The sequence below is a fragment of the Coturnix japonica genome, chromosome 2, assembly GCF_001577835.2.
Source record: "Coturnix japonica isolate 7356 chromosome 2, Coturnix japonica 2.1, whole genome shotgun sequence".
NCBI lineage: Eukaryota > Metazoa > Chordata > Aves > Galliformes > Phasianidae > Coturnix > Coturnix japonica.
In genome coordinates, this window is record NC_029517.1 from 13,876,345 (window position 1) to 13,897,220 (window position 20,876).

At 40.8% G+C, this 20,876-nt stretch overlaps 1 protein-coding gene across 4 annotated transcripts in view; it reads right to left on the minus strand.

The window, feature by feature from the left end:
- Positions 1-4,720: 4,720 nt before the first annotated feature.
- The window catches only part of WAC (WW domain containing adaptor with coiled-coil), a 51,517-nt gene continuing 35,361 nt past the window's right edge, over positions 4,721-20,876 (minus strand). For 2 of the 4 annotated variants that reach the window (XM_015853210.1, XM_015853214.1), the window contains exons 10-14: positions 20,424-20,572; positions 17,228-17,346; positions 10,609-10,795; positions 8,670-8,797; positions 4,721-6,223 (exon numbers count right to left, since the gene is read on the minus strand). In XM_015853210.1, coding sequence (XP_015708696.1) covers positions 6,154-6,223; positions 8,670-8,797; positions 10,609-10,795; positions 17,228-17,346; positions 20,424-20,572 — 653 coding nt within the window. In that variant the 3' untranslated portion in view covers positions 4,721-6,153. The remainder of the gene's footprint in view (positions 6,224-8,669; positions 8,798-10,608; positions 10,796-17,227; positions 17,347-20,423; positions 20,573-20,876) is intronic. The other 2 variants (XM_015853212.2, XM_015853211.1) reach the window with 2 other exon arrangements.

Consider the following 20,876-nt stretch of genomic DNA (forward strand, 5'->3'; position numbering starts at 1 on the left):
TCCCCACCAGCCCCACTAACCACATCCCTCCGTGCCGCATCTACACTTTTCTTTAACACCTCCAGGGATGATGACACCACGTTTTCCCTGGGCAGCAATGAGAAACACATTAGCTCACTCTGCCCCACTGAAGCGTTGGCACCAGGGGGTTAACGCCAGCGGGGCTGCAGCCTCTGCCTGCATCACAGCCAGATGCAGAAACTGCCAAGCCCCAGATCCAATAAAACACAGCTTGCACGATCTGTAAGCATAATAAAATAGCTGTTAACAATTCTGTAACTTTCCCTCTAAGCTTGTAAAAGCCCGAAGGTCAGCTGGAAGGCAAACTGCATTTCTTCCTGTCGACCGCATCCCGTCCTTTCACCTCACCCTCTGGGGCTGTGGAAGGGTGAGCACTGCACCTCGTGGGGCGCCTCTGCTTTGCTCCCACTGTGAGAGCAACCAAAGGAAGAGGGGCTGGGCATTCTGCTGGAGGCTCTCAGCAACCTGGAGTGGAAGGAGCAGGAACTGCAATCCCTGTCTCCAGGTGAAAGTTCTCAAACCTCTCAGTAACCCCCAGCTCACTGTGGCCGGGTGGGCAGACCCAAGCACTGTGTTCCCACAGCTGGTAAGCTGGCTTGAAAGGATACAGACAGACAGAACAAAGCAGCTCTGCCATGGAGCAAAGCAGGAAGGACAGACATAGGGAAAAAAAGACAAGAGAAGGGGAAGCAGAAAAAAAAGTCATCATCCTCCTCTTGTCACAAGACACTTCATTTCTTGTTTGGCAAACGGAGTGAATTTATTTGTCATCTCCAGGGTCAAAAACCTCCTCATTTAATCACTGAGATTTGAAGGGACAGAATGTGTCAACACAACAAAAGCAACTAGAATTAAAATGCTTTCTCCAGTAATTTCCCTTATGTGCCCCTAAACACACCGAGTTCTCAGAAGAGAGGGCATCCAGACAGGGGGCCCAGCGACACCCCCAGAGCAGCCCTGGTGAAGTCTCCAGTCATGGCAAGAGGGTGTCACCAGCTCCTGGCCATTGACAGCAGGACTTGAGGCCATTACCTCTCATCCCATCACTGGTTACACAGGAGAAGAGGCCGACCCTCATTTCACCACAAACTCCATCCAGGCAGTTGTAGAAAGCAATGAGGTCTCCCCTGAGCCTCATCTTCTCCAGACTGAACGATCCCAGCTCCCTCAGCTGCTCCCCATAAGCCTCGTGCTCCAGACCCCTCACAGCTTTGCTGTCCTTCTCTGGACACACTCCAGGGCCTCAATGTCCTTCTTGTGGTGAGGTCCCAAAACCAAACCCAAAACTCGAGATGCAGCCTCACCAGCGCTGAGCACAGAGGGACATTTTAGCAAACTCTGTGTTGGTACATTTTTATTACGTTTTACATGACAGTTCTGTTGATTTCAGCTAAGAAAGGAGGAAACCCAAGGAAAAAATAAAGCGCACAAACCTGCAAAACAAGTTCCAGATCCAGAATCTTCATGAGGATGATTCAGGAGCATCCAAAGCCCAGCTTTGTGGTTTAAGGGCTGGCAAATATTAATGAGAGGAGGAACTTTCATTTAAGACTAACACACGTGCTGCATACTGAGTTTTCAGCAGGAGCTTCCACTGCAGAGCGGGGTTGAAGGATTGCACCAAAGACACCAGAAGGAGCTCGGTTTTTACATGACAGTGGCTAAAGCAGTAGGGCTTCATTAGCAGAGAAACAATATCAGCTGTCAGGACACAGCAGCCAAAAACTTAAAGCGTGAAGATTGTGACATGACAGCGTGTGGTCAAAACCTACTGGGAATAAAGAAATTGCACCGCTGATACATCACAGCCAGACACTGCTAGTGGGGCTGTTACTGATCTGAAGAAGGCACACAATTCCCAAGCAGAGATTAACTAAGAGAGGGCCTAAGTAGCAGCAACACGTTAAATATCACTGCCTGGGTCATTCAAAATGGACAACACAAAGAGATTGTTTTCTCCGTTCTGAAAAGTCTCCATAAAGCCACAGCTGAGCACTCCTGTGCTGAGTACAATTCATTCATAATCCGAGTTTTAAATCAATGCTGTAAGGTGGATCCAGTTGGATTTTCTTCCAGTCATTCTGAAACTTAAAGTAGGTTTAAGCCTCTCTACATGCTGATGTTTCCATACCGGATCATCCAGCACCCACAGCAGTGCACACTGAATGCCAGTCCGAGGAACTCTTGGGGGCTGGTTGCCTAAAGAGAGGAACATGTGTTTCTATCCGCGTTTGGTAACATCACCTGCTTTCAGGCTGCAAAACAGGGAGTAATTGATGGGCAGCTTACACAGCGTGGAGTCCTTTAATGAGTACTGTTCTGGGATGACATTTATCATCCTGATCTCCAGGGGTTCTTTTTATCAGACCACCTCTGAGAGCAGTTATGCTTTACCAACATCATGAAGACCAGTCACATGAAACTGCAAAAGCACACTGCAGCAAACCCATGAACCAGCTACCAGAACGCTGCCCTCTGCTAATAAACTAATAGGAATTACTCTTAGAACTGTAAGCAGATTGGGAAAAATCCCTTATGGATGGCAGGGGGGTTCTGCACCTCAGGGCGTGCAGCCACCTTTATGACACTCCTCTGTTCTTGCTCCAAACATACCAGGATGCATTGTTTGCTTTGGGATGGGTGCTTTGTTTTAAACGTATTACAGAGAGCATGGTTTATAATCCTGCCTTTATTCATGCTCAGTTGATAATTCACGTAACAGCACAGCAGTTTGGTTGCTGGGTCAGGGTTGTTTTTATTTATCCTTTGCAGCTGCACAGCAGGTAAACATTTGTACATACAGATGTGACATTTTCCGTGACGTTTTCAGATGAAAGCACACCTGCATTCAAAGCTCAGAAAAACACACAGCAGCCTCTACATCTCGAATCCTTCCCTCTGTACATGCTCCCCTGAGCTGTAAGAGCTGCTGGCCTCAAGTGTTCTTCAGTCCTCCTCTTCACTGCTGGAAGAAACAAAGAAAGAAAAAGCCTCACTCTTCGGGTACAGAGCAGCAGCTACATGAGCCTGGATGAAAGTGATGGGACGAGAGGGCCCGCTGGCACCGTCCTGCAGTCCAGAATGACCGGCAGCACATCCACCTTCTGTAGCACCATCTGCCACAGGCTTCCGTCACTTGGCCAGAGAGCTCTTCCCAGTGCACAAGCTCTCTGCTGCTAACGAGGAAGCATCGAGCAGAAGGACAGGAACTCTGACAGCATCCCAGTCATGCTGAAAAAAGACCCATTCGCTGAATCCTGGACAAAGAAGCACATACGATCTTGACAGCAGATCAGGCTGGGCAGGCAGAAGGAAGCTGTTCACAGCACTGGAAGGCAGCACACCAACAGACAGCCACGTGCTGCCAACTGTAAGAGCGGCTGAGGAAGGAGAGGAATAGAATTAATGTAAAAGTCTTCATGCAATTCTATCCATTGGTATGGATGATTCTGACAGCTTCTCCCCAGGTGTCACAGCAGGTGGGTTAGTGATATTGCTATGGCAGACAGAAATGCTTTGCCACTGCCTGATCCTTTGCCAGCTGGAGCCCTAACTGGTAAAAGACCTTATGTCCTTTCTTCCAGATGGGATCTTCAGCCAAAACGTGTTGGTTGGGAAATGCAGAAATCCGTAGGAAAGAGCATCTTCCAGGAGCTTTTCCTGTTGAATGAGTATGGCAGCAGCAATGCAGGCAGCCAGGAAAGTCAGAGCAGAGACAGTGCCTACAGCTAAGAAAGCCAATCTTTCCAAATGCCTGTTGGAGATGGAAGAGAGAAAAGATACTTGATCTTAACAGACAGCTGACAAGAGCAGAGTGTAACTGGAATGCAAAATTATCACAGCTGAACATAACTTACTTTGCAAAATAAGTCAACGTATATGTAGGTCTTATAAGCACAGAGTTCTGAAACTGCACACAACTTGTGAGGTTCGCTGATACAGGACATGTTAAACAAGGTGATGTACCAAAAGGCAACCGAAACTCATGAAAACAAAGCAGGCACCATGAATCTATTACAACTAAGGCAAACTCTGACTTAGAGAACAATCGAACTGCGATACAGCAAAGCTGAAGATGCACACTGATGAAACCCTCCTGTACTTCCAGCTGCTTCACTTGCTCCCAAGGCCACAAGCACCCCAACAGCTGGGATGACAGGCAAATCTAAGCCTGAGGAAGCCTTGTGTTGCTTTGCCGTCACTTTCTGAGATGGCAGGAATGAGGTAAGCTAAGGAAATCAAGATTTGACTACATCCAGTTTCTGAGCAAACCGAACGTTTTTGCACAGTATGAAACACTCGAGCACAAACTAGATTAAGAAGTGAAGAACAACTACAGGTATTTATTCTTTCTCGTTGGTTATTTCCATTTGCTCCATTTACAACACTTTGTTAGCACAGGGCCTTCGGCCTCCACTAATTAAAATCTGCTTAAAAAACAGAACAAAAATCAGCCCAAGGCCATTCAACAGGAGACAAAGCAGAAGAAAGTCAAGTGATGTTTCTGGTGCTGAAAGACAGTATTTTCTGGGAACAAAACACGCAGCATTGCACGTCAGTACCTCTGTCGTTCTCTTTTATTTCATCACCCATAACCTTTCTTACTCAGCAAGCTATGATGACACAAACTGCTGCAAATATTGAGCCAGTAGCACCATCGCTGTCTGCGCTGTTGTTTGTAAGCAAAGAAAAAGTCACGTTTATTTTGTAGTAGCAATAGTTTCTTTTTTATTTTTAATATACTTTAGGAAACAATATACAAAGCTGAGCTTCACCACCATTTTCAAACGGCGGGTTGCTCCAATTACACAAATTCAGCGTTTTGTGATGGTTAAGAACAGCAGTCAGCACCAGACTTGAACAGTTAGCTACAACACAAACATCCTTCCAAATGAAATGTCATAATAGCAAGACAAGTAAACCAGGAGTTAACATATGACAACTGTCGGAGGAGGCATCTTAAATCATTCTTGTTGAATTTTTATATTCTGTTAAATATTTTATACACAATTTCCTGTTTACAAGTTTTAAACAAAACCTCCCTTGAGGAATTATTTAAGTACAAAAAACGTTCAACAAGAACAGTTCTAATAAAGAGTCCCCGAACAGACCAAAATTTCATGTGTTGACCAAAGGAAATGAAAACCAGTGTTTCTTTGTTTTAACATGTTTATTACAACAGATACAATTCACATCTGACTAGCTTCTTTTTCGTTTTTTTTCCTCTTTCCCCTCCCACAACCATGTTAACATGTTCATTGGGCTATTCCTTTATCTTTGAGCAAGTAATGTACTTTCAGCACACATGCCCAGCAGTACTATAAGTCCATTCTTACAGGGTGCAAATGGAAATACGTTTCAATAATTTATACAAACAAGTGGGTTATGCTCAATCACTGCAATTTTAAGCTACTGTACACAGGAATGAAAAGATTATAGAAAAAAAGTGCCATAGCAACAGTGCCTTAAGAAAAGAGAAAATTAGAAGCATTAAAAAAAACAAACTGATAAATCAGATTTTGGGATTTCACGGGGAAATGGAACACAGAAAATGAAAAACATTTCTCTGTAGAACAGAAATGGAGAAGCACTGCTCTTGATTCGGTGCAAGTGTGGAAACAGCTGTTTCATGGTATTTTTGTACATTACCCCAATCGTTGCAGCCTTAGACACAGATCGCCTGGCGTTTGCATTGAATTTTAGGAAATGCAAGATTTCTGAATGATAAATTAACTAAAAAAAAAAAAATAATAATAAAAAAAAAAAAAAAAGAAAGCTAATTTTGCAGACAGGTTTACATGTAAAAGGCTAGGTATTTAGCCACCTCAGCATCGATTAGTTTTGGATGTCTAAGCTCTGATACACATGGCTTCCCATGGCTTCACTCTACAAAACATATTTACAACGTGAAGAATACATCTACAATAAATCTACATTTCAAGGGTTTTACAAATCATTCTTGTATCATCCCCCTGAATTTGACTCCCTCCTGTCCCCTTCCCCATGTCATCTTTTTTTTTCTGCCCAGCTCAACGGTCCAAAGTCTACTCAAATGCAGCTCAAAAGTGTTAAGACTGGGCATCAGTTTAATAGTTCCTGTACTCAAACCCATGTGCAATTGTTTACAACTTTTCACACCATGAAGGAATTCTGATTCTTTAGCTTTTCAAGTTCTTTAATTTGTTGTCTCAAAAATAGTATCCTGCAAGAGAAAAAAGAATTAATTAGTGCACACATTTCCACCACTCGGAGATACACAGAAATGTGCCTAGAATTTCACTGAAAAATGCCAAGCCTCTGAGCTCCATTGATAAACTTACATATTTTCAAATCAATAATCACCTACAGATTCCCTGCGCAGGCACAGAGACCTGCACTGCTTGGTCCCTTGCAGAGTTTAATTATGGCTGAAGCAGCGTGACATTCAAGCCTACTGTTCATCTGAACTTTGCTTCAAGAAAAAGGACACACTAGAAGATGCACTGAGCATTTTGAAGAATGATATTATGGCTGTGTCACACAGTTCTCCAAACTGTGCAACAACTCAAAACACTCTTCAAGTTCTCACCAAACATGGAGCTGCTCTGTTCACACCCCAACCCCAGAACCTTCAGTGGAAAAGAGGATAAAGGTTTCTTCTCACAGTCTTGTCTACTATCTAAACTTGCCTGGTTTTGGAGATGCAATGCAAGTAGAAAGAGCCACAGATCTTTCTACTTATTTCCTCCCCCTGTGCTGGAGGGTTTTATACTCCAGTAGGTTTAGATAGCAGTGCAGGCAGAAGAATTAAACATGCTTTTGTTTCCCTAAAAAAATTAACTCCATAATATGGCCTGATACATTTTAGTTTGAATCAGCCACGCACAGTGCCATACATTTATTTCATATGTAAATCAGTGAACAAGTTTTAAACAAAGAAGCTTTCTTCTAGGCATCACATCCTTCTAGCATTTCTCTCTGTGACAGGAAGAAGAAAAAACATCTTAAAGGCAGCTTCTAGTCAGGGTAAATTCCTACCTCAAAGTATCTATCATTAAAAGACATCTAAGGAAAAAAGCTGCAACATGTAACTAAGAAAAAAATTATATTTCTAGCTAAATTCTTCCTTCTACTGAACTGGCAATAAACAGTTATTTCAATTAACAAACATACGGTTTAGACAGTTTCCCAGAATTTGTAATGAGTATTTTATAGCAACTCTTCCCAATGTTGACGCACATGAAGAAAACTTAAGAAAAAGCTGAAATAATGCATAAATATTCTGCGAGTCCAGAGCAATTTTGATACAGATAGCACAGCATGTCCACTTCAGTAGATTTTTACTGAACACTTCTCAAATACATCCTTAGTTCAGCTGGTTCTGGATGCCCCATCGCTGGAGGCATTCAAGGCCAGGCTGGATGTGGCTCAGGGCAGCCTGGTCTGGTGGTTGGCGACCCTGCACATAGCAGGGGAACTAAAACTGGATGATCATTGTGGCCCTTTTCAACCCAGGCCACTCTATGAATCAGTAAAAGGGAATTTTCTAATGAAAAGTAGCTAAAATATATACATCAGGATAGACACACTGAAAATAAACACACCAAGATCAAAAGGTAAAGGCATATGACATCTATCAGCCAACAAATAGTGCCATTTTGCATGCTGCACAATTTATGATTAACTGATGCATTTATGATTGAAATGATATACTTTGATTTTCCTTTTACAACAAATTTAATTAAATTTATTCTGTTCAAATTGTATCATTATTCAAGTTGATTGGCCTGATATTCCCAACCTTTGTGAAAGCTTCCCCTCTTGTCCCACAAATTGTTACTTATGCCATGTCTTTGGGATAGCAGCAAAAACCAAAGAAACGCGCTATGGCAGGTTCAAAGTCATAGTAACCGTTATCCATTGCTGCCTTAAAGACATAGAGTGTATGGTAAACAAAGTGCCGCTCAGCGAGCTGAACAATGACACCTGAGATTACATCAGATAAAATTCGCCTATAAGATACAGAAAAATTTATTAAGACGTTTCATTTCACCTGTAAGAAATGAAGCTGCTGATTAAATATCCTACAGGAACTGTAACTTCTGTTATGAAGCTATGAAAGAACAAGCATTTTAGAAACAATAACAGCCACACTGTTAAGGACTTAAGTCTGAGTGACTTAAGAAGCAGAAGTCTGTTTTCCCTGAAGAACTCCTGAGACCTTCTCAAATATCTCTTACCTAACCAAAAAACACTAATTTCATCTTAGTTTGTATCAGTAAGAATTCTTCAAACCTGTTGCAGCTTTAAACCCAATGCCTCATGCAAACTGTAACGTTTAAGAGCAATATAAACAATGTACATGTGCGTCTATGACCTCTGAGTCACATATTGGAGGATGCTATACATAAATTCTAAACTAGTGTATCTAGAAACATATTTCTTTTCCATCCATGTAAGCATATCTGACCCTATTCACTGTCAAGAGGTATCTGTGTAGAAAACAGGTAGGCCATATACAGGAAAGACAGCTTCCAAGTTTTGTTACGCATCAGCATACTTACAAAGCCATCAGTAAATACTGCTCAGATGAAACAACACCAGTATGGCAATTCTAATACCACCTTGAAAAATCACCAAATTACCATTCTGAAAACAAGTATGCTTACCTTTGCTCACGCAAAGTTGCTTGAATTTCACATACTCGAACTAAAGACCTTAAATTCTTTAATTCAGTACAAATTTCTGACATATGAACACTTCCCATGTTATGGGCTTCCTCACGTAATCTTGATGCCTACAACAGTGAACAGAAAAGTCAGAATTTTGAGTCAAACACTGGAAACAACAGGCTGTAGCCAGAAGGCTGCTGGGTGAGCGCGTCTCAGAACAGCAAGCACTGTGACTTCTACAGTGCTGCAACTTCTGAACGTACCATAAATCAAATCTGAAGTATATTACAAATGTCCTAAGTCCTCTCCAAACATCGACTTAGAATCAGAAAAGAACAATGTTGGATGTTAATATATTACATAACCCAGGCTGCTGCTGGAAATGGGTGATTTAGATTTCCTTAACCCAAACAAATGTTTCTTCAACCACCTTGAAGCTAGCATACAACAGAGCTCGTGACCAACTTCTCTTCCAAGCCTTGCTGACAAAAACAGCTGAATGCTTTCTTCTTTTCAGCAACTTCGTGCAGAAAACAAACCTCAACCTTTTTCAGGTGTTCTCTTGTAGATGAACTCCTTCATTTCAATATTTTCACTACTCAAGCAGAGATGTGCAGATTCAGAAGGGATGGCCCTTCTCCAAGGTTGGCACATTTCTTACATTCTTGTCACTGAACTGGATACATGACTCCAGCTTACTCAGGTGTGACTTTTCAAAACTGGTCTACTAACACTTTCACGTGATGTAAATACAGTACGTAAACACTCAGCATAATGTTAAGAGCATCCAACACAGGGAACGTGACTCCACAGCATTAGCTGTTTTGCTTTCATTTATTACTGATATTGGAGGGGAAAAAAATGACCTAAAAAAAACTGTATAAATCTACATTTTCTATGTTAAGAGATATTTGCAATTCAGTACATGGTGAAAATAACCCTGTCAAATTCTCTGAGCATCAGGACAAAAACACAGCAAGAAATGACTGTACTCATCATTTCCATGTTCGATGGCAATCATGGTTTTACTCAATACAGGTTGTCAATATCTTAAAATTGTATTTAAAAATTAATAGAGAGGAAAAAAAAAAGCCAACAAACTAAAAACTCAAAACAGAATCAACAGAAACAACACTTCTAAGAGTAATCCTGCAAGTTACTTGCCAAAAGCTTCCAGCGTAGGCTTGAGGCAGTGTGCAGTTGTACTTCAGAAGACCAAAGGAAGATGGGCTAAGTAAGATTAGTATCTGACCTAGACCGACATACTGGGTTGCATCTGCCAGAAAGGACTTCAACCAATATGGTTTCTATGAATAATACATTCTAAGTACCTGACATGCATCCACTTTCCCTATATTGCCACCGCGTACTTATAAGGATGACAAATTCTATGGATTTCAGTCTATGGAGAGGGGAAAAAAAAAAAGAAAAAATATATTCACTCTTTACATCAACTTGAAAACTGGATACAACAAAGAAGGTACAGTTATTTTTTCACTGTGAAGAGCTAACAATGCAGTGACTCAAACTGTGGATTGCTCTCAAACAGTTTAACACTGTCACCTAATTCTTCAGGTTTTTCTGATAAAAATCTTAATAAAAGATCTGTTGAAATTTATGTTGTTTGCAAATTTCAAATGAACTTTGTCAGTAAGAGAAAATATTTACAATGATGACTTGTTTTATCGGAGAGGATTTCAAAAGCACTGGTATATGAAGCGAGGCTGAAAATACTCAACTAGAAAATAGCCATCACACATCAGACCTGGAGATCTGGCCTAACCTCTCACCTTTTCCCTTTTTCTGGCTAAGGAACAGCGCGTTTCCCTTAAAGATCCTTCTAATTTCTAGAAAAAGCAACTTGGCAAACTTTTAAAAAAGTTTTTGAGCTACCCATTGAGCATCCTCTCAAGAAACAGAGCACAAATGTACTCACCTGCTTTTCTGCATGGTCTGCAGGCCAGCCTTGAACATGCTTTATAAGGTTTTCATTGAAGTGCGCTGCTAGCGTGGGTGTTAACGAACAAGTGGGTCGTACAGATGGATTCGGTGGTGCAGGTGTTGAATTGGATGCACTAGTGCTAGAGGTATGATTTGGACCTGGTGATGGGCTTCTTTGACTACTGGAAGAAAGAAATTTTACAAAGTAAGGACCTAAAAACACTTGTAAACACAGAGAGAAACTAACTCAAAATCTCCTGCTTCCCGCCACATAAGCATATAAATCAACAGAAGATAAATATTTCTGGTATGTCAAATGTGAAACACTTATCCACAAACCTCTCAGGTGCATGAGAATGGTTTGAGTGCCATATGGCATTTTTTTTCTGGTTGCTGTTTTTTTTTTGTTGTTGTTTCTTTTCAATCTACCTAACTTAAATGTAAGTTGTGACTATATTGTAGTGTCACAATAATTCTTAAGTCCAAAAAGTGCTCTCCCGGTCTAGAAATATAACTGTATGGACTACGGTAAGTTTAACCATTTACTAGTGCCAAAACACAAATGCCTTAAGTGACAATTAAATTTTGTACATCTTTACTTTAGTCATTGAAGAGAACAGAAGTAATACAGCAGCAGTACATTCTGACTGCTTTACTTGAACATATTCACACTGTTGTTTCTCTGGTGGATGTGTTAATCATTTGCTGGAGTTTGTTCACAGAAGCAAAAAGAATAAACAAGTAATAGGAGTGAAAGACATTTAGTTACTAACTCTGTATCGTATATCAAATCAAAGACTCCGTATCTGTATTTCACCATCCTCTTTCACATCTCCATATCTAAGCAAATCCGCTTTCACATTTCAGAACAGTATTCCAATATACAGCTTTTCCAAATCTACTTCACAGCTACAATAACTTGATCAAAAATGCTGCTAATTTTTTTTTCTAAAAAACCCATTAAAGCTGATTTCTGCAGTCTTTTGCCATATATTGCATTCACAATTACATTACCTACAAAGTACTCACCCTTCCCCTCACATGTGCACCATAAGCTCTGAGGTTAAAGAGAGTTTCTCTCAACAAAGTCCTGGTACACAAGCTGATCACCTAACATTAAGCTCAACAGGCCACAGAAGTTTGATTTATTATTTTTTTTTCAAAAGTCACTGATACTTACATTTACTTCCCATGTATCTGGAAGCCCAGGTGACAAGGCCGACATGAAGACCATGCTCACACCACACGGATCCAGCCTAATCACATCTGCCAGAGCTGCAACTACACAGTTTTACCATGTATGGGGTTCATCGCTATTCTTCAAACAGACAACTCCACCACCATCAAAACCAGTTTATTCCCTTCATCAAATGAAGGATCAGAATCATACAACTACTAAGGCTGGAAAAGAATTTCAAGATCATAAAAAGCCCAGCCATCTACCTAACACTGCAACATGTCCCTAAGCACGACATCCACTCATCTCTTAAATGCTTCCAGGGATGGTGACTTCCAGCTCCCTGAACAGCCTGCTCAATGCCTAAACACCCCTCCCATGCAACCTGAGGTGGTTGCCTTGTATCCTACTACCAAGATTTGTCTCTTCCCTGCAAATGCTTCTGTCCAGGTGATCTGATCTTCTAGAAGAACTTTCCCTTCAATGGGCAATAATTCAGGCTGGGAAAGCTTAATAGCTGAAGTTCCAGCACATGCCCCTTTTTACTCCCCCATCCTCTTGCCAAAACAAGGTTTCTGCTTGCTTGTATTCCTTCCCAGTATTCTCCTGATCACTCCCACTGCCCCTCCACTCACAGAGCAGAGCTCTGCACTTGCATTTTCCTAAGAGGCAGGAGTAGTGCCAGCTAAAGCATGTCAATATGGACAAGGACAGGTCACAATGACAACAGCCTGCCTCTGTCCTCACCAGCCTCTTAAGGGAGCAGCAATGTTGAGCACAATAAGAGTCTGCAAATAATTCAAAGAACAACTACTATAACTCATTAAGTAACTCAAAGACTGACACAACATCTTAGCACAGCACAACTATCTTCACAGTCCACTGCCCAGACTTTTACCCCCTAATCACTCACTCTTGCAAAGCACAAGAGTCTTCCCAACAGTCTACAAATTAGGTACAGCACCCTGCTATACAGCAACAAAGACTTTTGCTCCACTCCAGAACTTCCTTTGTTGAACCTCATTCCCTTCAGTGCCCCTAAACTTTTTTAAAAGCTTAATATATTAAAATCAATTATGCAGAAAGATTCGGCAAGTAGCGTTCTTAGAATTATATACACAGATCTCCTCAGATTTCAGACAGCAGAAGTTGCAAAAATGACATAACTGGAAAAAATATGCATTTCTTTTTGCCATGTATTCTCCTCAGTAATTGGCCTAACCACTTTAAAACCACTTAAAAGTGCAAGCACTTAACATTAGAAACATTCTGCTGATGAGGAAAAATGGCATGTAAATTTTGAAGCTGGAGCTGAAACTAACCAAGAATGTGAAGGGCAAAAGAAAGACTAAGGAACAGGTAGGGCTGCCCCTTTCTAAGGCAAGGGAATCCAGGGACAAAAGACATGAATAAGGCCAGAGTACTTGGTTATTTTATTTATTTTCATTTTATTTTACTGTTATGGCCAGTGCTCAAGCTCCTCAAGTGCCTGAGTGCATCAGTAGAGTCAAAGCAAGGGAAGTATTAGGCTGCAACAGAGGAATAAGTTAAGGAGCAGTTAAACCAGACAGCATGCACTCAAGGGTAATGATGAAGCTGGCAAGTATGACCAAGATACTATATCATGTTGAAGCATCACGGTGAGAAGACAAGTTTCTTGATAGTGGGGAGAAAAGTGAATGGTATGGCCATCCTCAGCAAGCACAGGGAGCATGGACACCACAGCCTGCTGACCTTACCACAGTCATTGTAAAATCTCCTGGAATCCAGTTCCAAATACATTGAAGGCTATAAAGCAAAACAGAGAGCCAGCATAGATCTGGCAAGGAGAGAATACACCAGACCAACCTCAAAGGAAGGTGGAAGCAGTGATGTTGTCTTCAAAAAGGCCTTTGACATAGTTTTTCCAGTTTCTTATCATCTAACTCCTCAGTTATCCATGTCTGTATTCATGTGCAAGATAAACGAAAAGCTGACTGGATTGCTGGGCTCAAAGGGTTGAAACAGCAGTACAAAGTCAGCAGTGCAAAGTCCAGGTGAAAGCAAGAAGCTAATGCTGGCCTTTGCGGATCCATACTGGGGGGGAGGGGTGTCAATGCTGTTCAGTGTCTTTATTTACAACACAGATGCTACTCCAGAGTGCATCCTCAGTAAGTTTGCAGATCACAGCAAACTGGGAGGAGCAGTCAACATGCGGGAGGGCAGACTATAAATCAGAGGGATAGGAATAGGGCAGACAGGAATCAATTTTTAAAGACAAATGCGAAGTCCTGTATTTATGGAATAATCCTTTGCAGCAATGCTGGAATTACCCCACAGAAATCCAAGAGGCTGGACACTGAGTGGGTAGAAAAACAGTTTTGCAGAGAAGGACCTGAGGATCCTGGAAGACAAGTTAAATGCAAGTCAGGAATGTATTCCTGTGGCAAAGTCATCCAACTGTATGCTGGGCTGTATTAGCAAGAACATGGTTGAATACAGCATTCCTTCTCTTTCTTCAGAGCTTGTAAAATACACAGTACCTGGAGTGCTGTGTAGTGGGGAGCTCAAAATCAGGCAAGAAAAGCTGCCATACCAAAGGAATCCAGCAGAGGACCACAGAGCAGATAAGGGGGTTGGAGCACATGCCATGTCAGAAGCTAGAGGAACTGGATTTGTTCTGTCTGGAAAAAAAAAGAGGCTGGGAGAAAGAGCAGAAGAATCTTCTTAATATCTTCAGCTATCTACAGGGAGAGCAGATAGAGCCAGAATCCTCCCAGAGAAGCACAGTGATAAGCCAAGAGGCAGAGAAACAAGTTGAGAGAATGAGGGAAAAAAAGTAATAACGAAATCACTGTAGGAGTAGTCAAACATTCAAAAGGAGATGCTCAGAGCCTGAAAAATCCCCTTCTTCAGAGATACTCCAAGGCCATTTTGGTTCTCATTTGAATTGGAACTTGGACTAGATCATAACTGGAAGTCTCTACCAACTATATTACTCCATGACTTTATGTATCCATACAGCATCAACATATTGATGACTTAGCGTCTATAATGACTAAGCAGAACTGACACATGATCTTCAACGTCTATTTAAGCCTCAGTTGCAGTGGAATCAAAGTATCCCTGTGACTTGCCTTCTCATTTATCATCTCAACTTTTGATTCCTATATAATGAGTAGAAATCTCCTCAACATATCACAGTGTTTCAGGGAAATAACTAAAATCTGTGAGCTTCTGAAAAATAAACTTGCATCTTAACTGTGAATAAAACATACTGTCCTAACATATCCTAGTACTGCTATGTCAGCAGCAGGGGGAGCTACTAATGCAGCAGTGACACAAAACTACCGTTAGGTTTTTTATTGCTTCACTAGCACCAAATACCCCCCTTACCTGCTAAATGAATTACAGACTGTCCGTGCCACAAGTAATAAAACGTTTCCAGACAGGATAATGCATCTGTACACAAGCATGGGAACAGGATGGTTGTGAAACACACTACTACAAAATCTCACAGCATGTAAAAAATGGGGAGGAACAACATCCTTCCAGCTGCTTTTCATTTTCTAGAGTATGAGAAAAATATTCCCAGTTCATTATAAAGAGAAACCACTATCCTGACTAATTAATGTGGTACTCAATTCTATTTTTGAAGTAGTGATAATTTATAGTATGTCTTTGGGACTACCTCTTAGGAAAAGAAGCTAACTGTATGATGGCTTTTCTTTCAAAATAGCCATTTCAACGCTTCTTAGACAGTATTTTCTCCAAAAAAAGGTGAAAATCATATCAGCTCTGCGTACTTAAGACTTCTGATACTTATCAAAGCAAACGAAACGTAGTTACCAGCTTCTGTACAAAGAACCCATACTTAAACTGGCACCCCATAGGAAAGTGGTGCCTTCATTGATAAAGCCTCTTTTTGGACCACTTGTTCACAGTTTGGGTTGTTCTGTTGTTTTTCTTTGTACAAAAAGACAAAAGGGAGCCAGACTCGGGAGCAGCCCAAATCTGACTGTTTTCTCCTGCAAAGGAAAAAAATGTTCTACACTAGTTCAGTCAGAGGAAATCTTTTGGAAATGAGTAAATCTGAACCTCAACTGGTCTATTTCTGTTCAATTCCACAGCACTGGAACCTGTTCCTTAATCCTCTTTTTTTTGCAACTTTCCAAGGAAGTAGAAATGCATGAACTTGTGATGATGTATCACTGTCACAAATATACAACCACTTAAAAGATATGGGATACCAACTACTAATCAAGATTTTAGGTGAAAATACTGTGACAGCATCTGATAACAGGCTGCATGCTCTCCTCTACTTGTGCACTGTTTCCCTGTGCCTCTCCTACTCAAATAGGGGCACTGCATGGGGCCCTGGGCAACCTGACCTAGTAAATGTGGAAGTCTGGTGGCCCTGTCAGGCAGGGAGGTTGGAGCTTCATGATCCTTGAGGTCCCTTCCAACCCGGGTCAATCTGTGATTCTGACCCAGCTGTAGAGCTGTTGGATCAAATTCAGCTTCCCTTCTCCAGCACAATGCTGATGCCAAGTGCAGGAATGGTTTGTAGAGACTCAGCAGATCTCTCAAGATAACTGGATGTGAGTAGTTCATATATGCCAGAGCAGGAACCTGAAAAGGTGAGGGTATGGAACAGCAGAAAAACACCCACCAGGAACACCTCAGACCAACTCCAACCCACTGCAAATTTGCCTAAGAAAGTATCTATCCCTCTTCAGCAAGATTTCCTATTGGGAAATGGTGATCAACAAAGAGCTGATTAGAAGCTGTTCCTTAAAATCTACTCCTTAAAAAAAATGTCTACTTCCCTTACCAAAAAGATACAGCTGGCTGCAAAATATCCGTTTATCACTGGTACTACTATTAAGAAAGAATTAAACAGCAATACCCCTAATTACTAGATGCTGAAGCTGATACAATATGTGGTTGTTACACCCACAGAATAATGTAAGTTTTAGGTTACACATCTGACAAAGATTAGAAAGAAGTTTAAGGCAGCCAACACTAGACAAAAGCTCTCAATGATTTAAAAAAACAAAACAACAACAAATTAAACTATAAAAAGACACCACCACCATCTAACACTAACCCAATCACACAGTTAAAGCAATTACTCTTTTAACTACACAGAAAATAAAAATGTCTAAACTCAGAATCAGAATACAAGGAATAACTTCTAGAATTGATTCCTGAGCAACAGGTCAGAAATAAGAATTTCATTTTGCTTCTGTGAACACAGCTCTGAGAAGTCCAAATGCAGAGAGCCTACCACATGAGATCTGTAACAAAGACGTGTTGGACACTTCCTCCCAGCTGCTGCAGAGTTAAACTGTGTGTTCAATAAAGAAGCCAAGAAGAATCCACGAACTGCAATGCATTTCACGCACAATGGATTCAGAACAGAAACAAGACAGTACAGAGAAGTATTTCAACATACCTTGAGCGCTGAAGACTTCGAGGAGAGGCAGGTTCGTGACCTGCCTGCTTGTCAGCTATTACCGGCTGCTGAGGTGCTGACTGTGAGGCTGGTCCTTGTTTAACTCCTGGAGTAACAACCTGAAAAGTTCAAAACTTTCATTAGGTTTCCAGCACAGTAACTATCAGGAAAACCGGGGAGTTATATCTTAACCCTGATGGAAGTTTCATACTCTTCAGGCAGTTCTGTTTGTTTGCTTACTGTGTATTTCTGAGCTACAATAAGATGTAAAAAAGAACTGTAACTAATGACTGAAAGTTACAGTATCTGGAGGTCAAGTTTATTTCTCCTCCCATATGTGCAACCCATGTCCTTTTTAAAGAAGGCGCAAGAGAGGAAGTGGCTGCAAAATCTCCCCATCTGCCTTCCTCCTGAAATACCAAGCTAATAATTTTAAGACATAGGGAGGGAGAAAAAACAGATTCTAGAGATCCATATAGACAAAAATCCAAGTCAGGGCACTCGTCTGGCATTTGCTGACACCAAGATGGTGTGGATTATCAGCTCATGGTTATCAGAACCTCCAGATATTCCCTCAATTTCAGGAGCAGACATCAGTGTAACAAACCAGACAGTCATTGTTAAAATAAATTCAGGATGCAAATTCATTTATTTAAATACAAACAAAATACTAATGCAATCTCAAACCTATGTCCAAGAGAAAAATCTACCTTTTAATATTATCACAAAATGCCAAACAGTCTGAACTTCTCCAGGCAGACACACCAACTTCAGTTTAAAAGCAGTATGGCGTCTGTGCAGCCCTAAGGAACGAGCCTGATTATGGAACCCACATAACATTGTCTCCACAGCCAGCCAACATTACTGTCCGTGTAGCAACAGGCCCTGCTTACATGGTACCACTTCAGCTCTACCTACATCTAGTGCACAGAAGCACCTACACCAACCAGCCTGTGTTCTGGAACAGTGTCCTGGCACAGCACCACATCTGGACTAACTTACATCAACTTCTAAGAGCAGGATAAGCTCGCCTGACTGAAAAATCCCAACTACTATAACAGGCTCCTGTTGGAGCTATAACCTAAGTCTGCATCTTGATACAGATTGCTGGAGCATAATTATGTGACTACAACAAACATCAAGAAAGCTCTTACTGAACTGGAAAAGTTATCTGTCACTGAACCAGAATTTGCTACTTCTGGGACTAAAAGCTCACATTAATATTTCAACAGCTTTGCTGCTAGCATCAAACCTCAAAAAAGCTCATGTTGTCAAGCACTGTTACTAACTCTTAGAAGATCTGTTAAAATTACTCAAGGTGCTTTGAAAAAAATACAGTTTTACTGTTTATATCCCAGAGTAGCAGGACTTACAACTTTTTCATAGAGGGATGGGATAAAAACTTGTCATGTATATAATACATACAACACACATAAAACACAAGAATGTTTGGAAGAAAGCTGGATTAAAATAGAACAACTTCAATTTATATGGCCCAGCATGCTCACCAAAACATAGATAAGAGTTGAAGAAGGGTTTACATATGCACACCAATAAAATATACAATACCCTACGTCAGAAAAGGTGAAAACCTTCCTGCCAAGTAAGTCACTACAGCTAATTACAAAACCCAGCCAGGAAGAAGATATCATCATCATAGCAAATGAAACATAAAATAACCAACACTTCTCCCACTCCATCCAGAGTGGCACCACCAACTACGACTCAGACCAACTCCTCTCAAACCTTCTTTCAGCCTTGGAGTTTGCTTCCACTGGAAACTTCAGGGAAGGCTCGTGTGCCCAAAAGCAACATCTATTACACAGCTGATCTACCAAAACACGCTGACCTTATTCAGAGCACTTGGCTTGTCTTCATTTTCTCTGAAGAAATAATCTACCACTATACCCGTGGAGTAGGTGGCGTAATGTTGGACTTTATGGTGGGCAGCAGGTACAGGTTTGTTTGCACAGTTGTAGGAAAACATCTGTGCAAGTACAATAAATACTAAATAAGCTGTTTATTAAACAAGTATGCAAAGATTTTGAAATCATTACAATGCAGCTGATGATCAAAACTCTTATAAAGTAGGTCCATATCTCAGCAACGTGGAGACCAGAAGAGACCAAATTCAGACAACTGAAAGTAAACAACTTCAAAACAAACAAAAAAAACCCCCAAACAAACAGGAAAACCCAACAAGACAATAAAAGACAACAACAAAAACCTGCACAATAATAGCTATTACTTTTCTTATCCTAGGATCTGAAAACAACACACACGCTGCTCCCTTCCTAGCTATAAGTCTACTATATGATCATTTCAGAGCTCATTGGTTAGATACCAGATGTGACCACACAGACTCATGGTGCTGCTCTCCAAGCACATAAACAAAGACAAGCAGAAGGATTTGTACACACTGGGCTTTCACAAATCATTGCCAATCACAAAAAAAACACCTGTGGGAATAACTGGTTTTCTTTACACCCATGAAACAACTCAAGTATAAGAAAATGAAGTGTTTATATTCAAATAAGGAATGCATTAACCTTCCTACACTATTCACAGTAAGACACATTACTTCCTCTGAGCAGTGAACAAGAGGGAATGACAGAAAGAAAACTTTTTCTTCATTCACATGTCCATCCTGCCTCTAGAAAGAACCTGCCACTAATCCAATTAAGGAGTTCAGAAAGAACAAAGGTAGAGGGAGTAGGGAGGAAAAGGAAAATGATGTTATTAACCTTGTAATCACCCAGAATCAAATCCGAGACTGCACCAAGGGAAATTCAATTCTTTAAGAACTTTTCTCTCAATCTAGCAAATGTTTATTGGCTAAACTACGAAGAACTGTATCAGCTGCTCCCTTTGTAGAAAGTTTTTGTTTTCTTTTGAATATGCTACAATAGTGATCTCTTAGTAATATTTCCAGACACTACTACTGCATATGATAAGCATCTTAAGCAAATACAAGATTTTCTTCAAGAATAAACAAAAAAGTGTATTGCAAAATCATTCCAGAGCTGTACTCAAAACACAGCTCACTACTGTTGCTTCCAATTGTTTACATTTCTACTGAGAAAGATAATTAACATCCTACATGTAACAGTTAGTACCTGGAATATACAGCATTAATACTTACTATTACCTTGAGTGGTATCTCACTGCAATATGCCACAAATCAAAAGGAACTTACCTTCTGCTGTGATGATACCGGCGGTGTAGTCATCAAAGGCTTAAGTGGAACGGTGTTAGTCTGAGGCGTGCTTATTCTGGGAGATACATATGATCTTGGTGATGAGGCATCAGACGTTAAAGACATTGGAGACTGATTAGATGGCTGAGCTGTGAAGAACAACATTGGTTTTTTATAAAACCGTATCTCAATGTGAAATAGCTTTTCTTCCAGTACTTCACAGTATTGTGTATTAGATATTACAAAATCAGATTCAATTTGAAATAAAGCAGGGGACGAACAACTGGAACAATTAAATGTTTAACAACAACTTCAACTAAAGATTTGTACTTTCCCCACCATTCATTTCTAAAACCTGGCAGAAGGGGAAAGCAAGGAAGAGGCCTTTGGACGATGCCTTTTTACGCTTGAAGAGATTAAATTAGTTGCACTTGTGATTTCTATTTCAGAGTG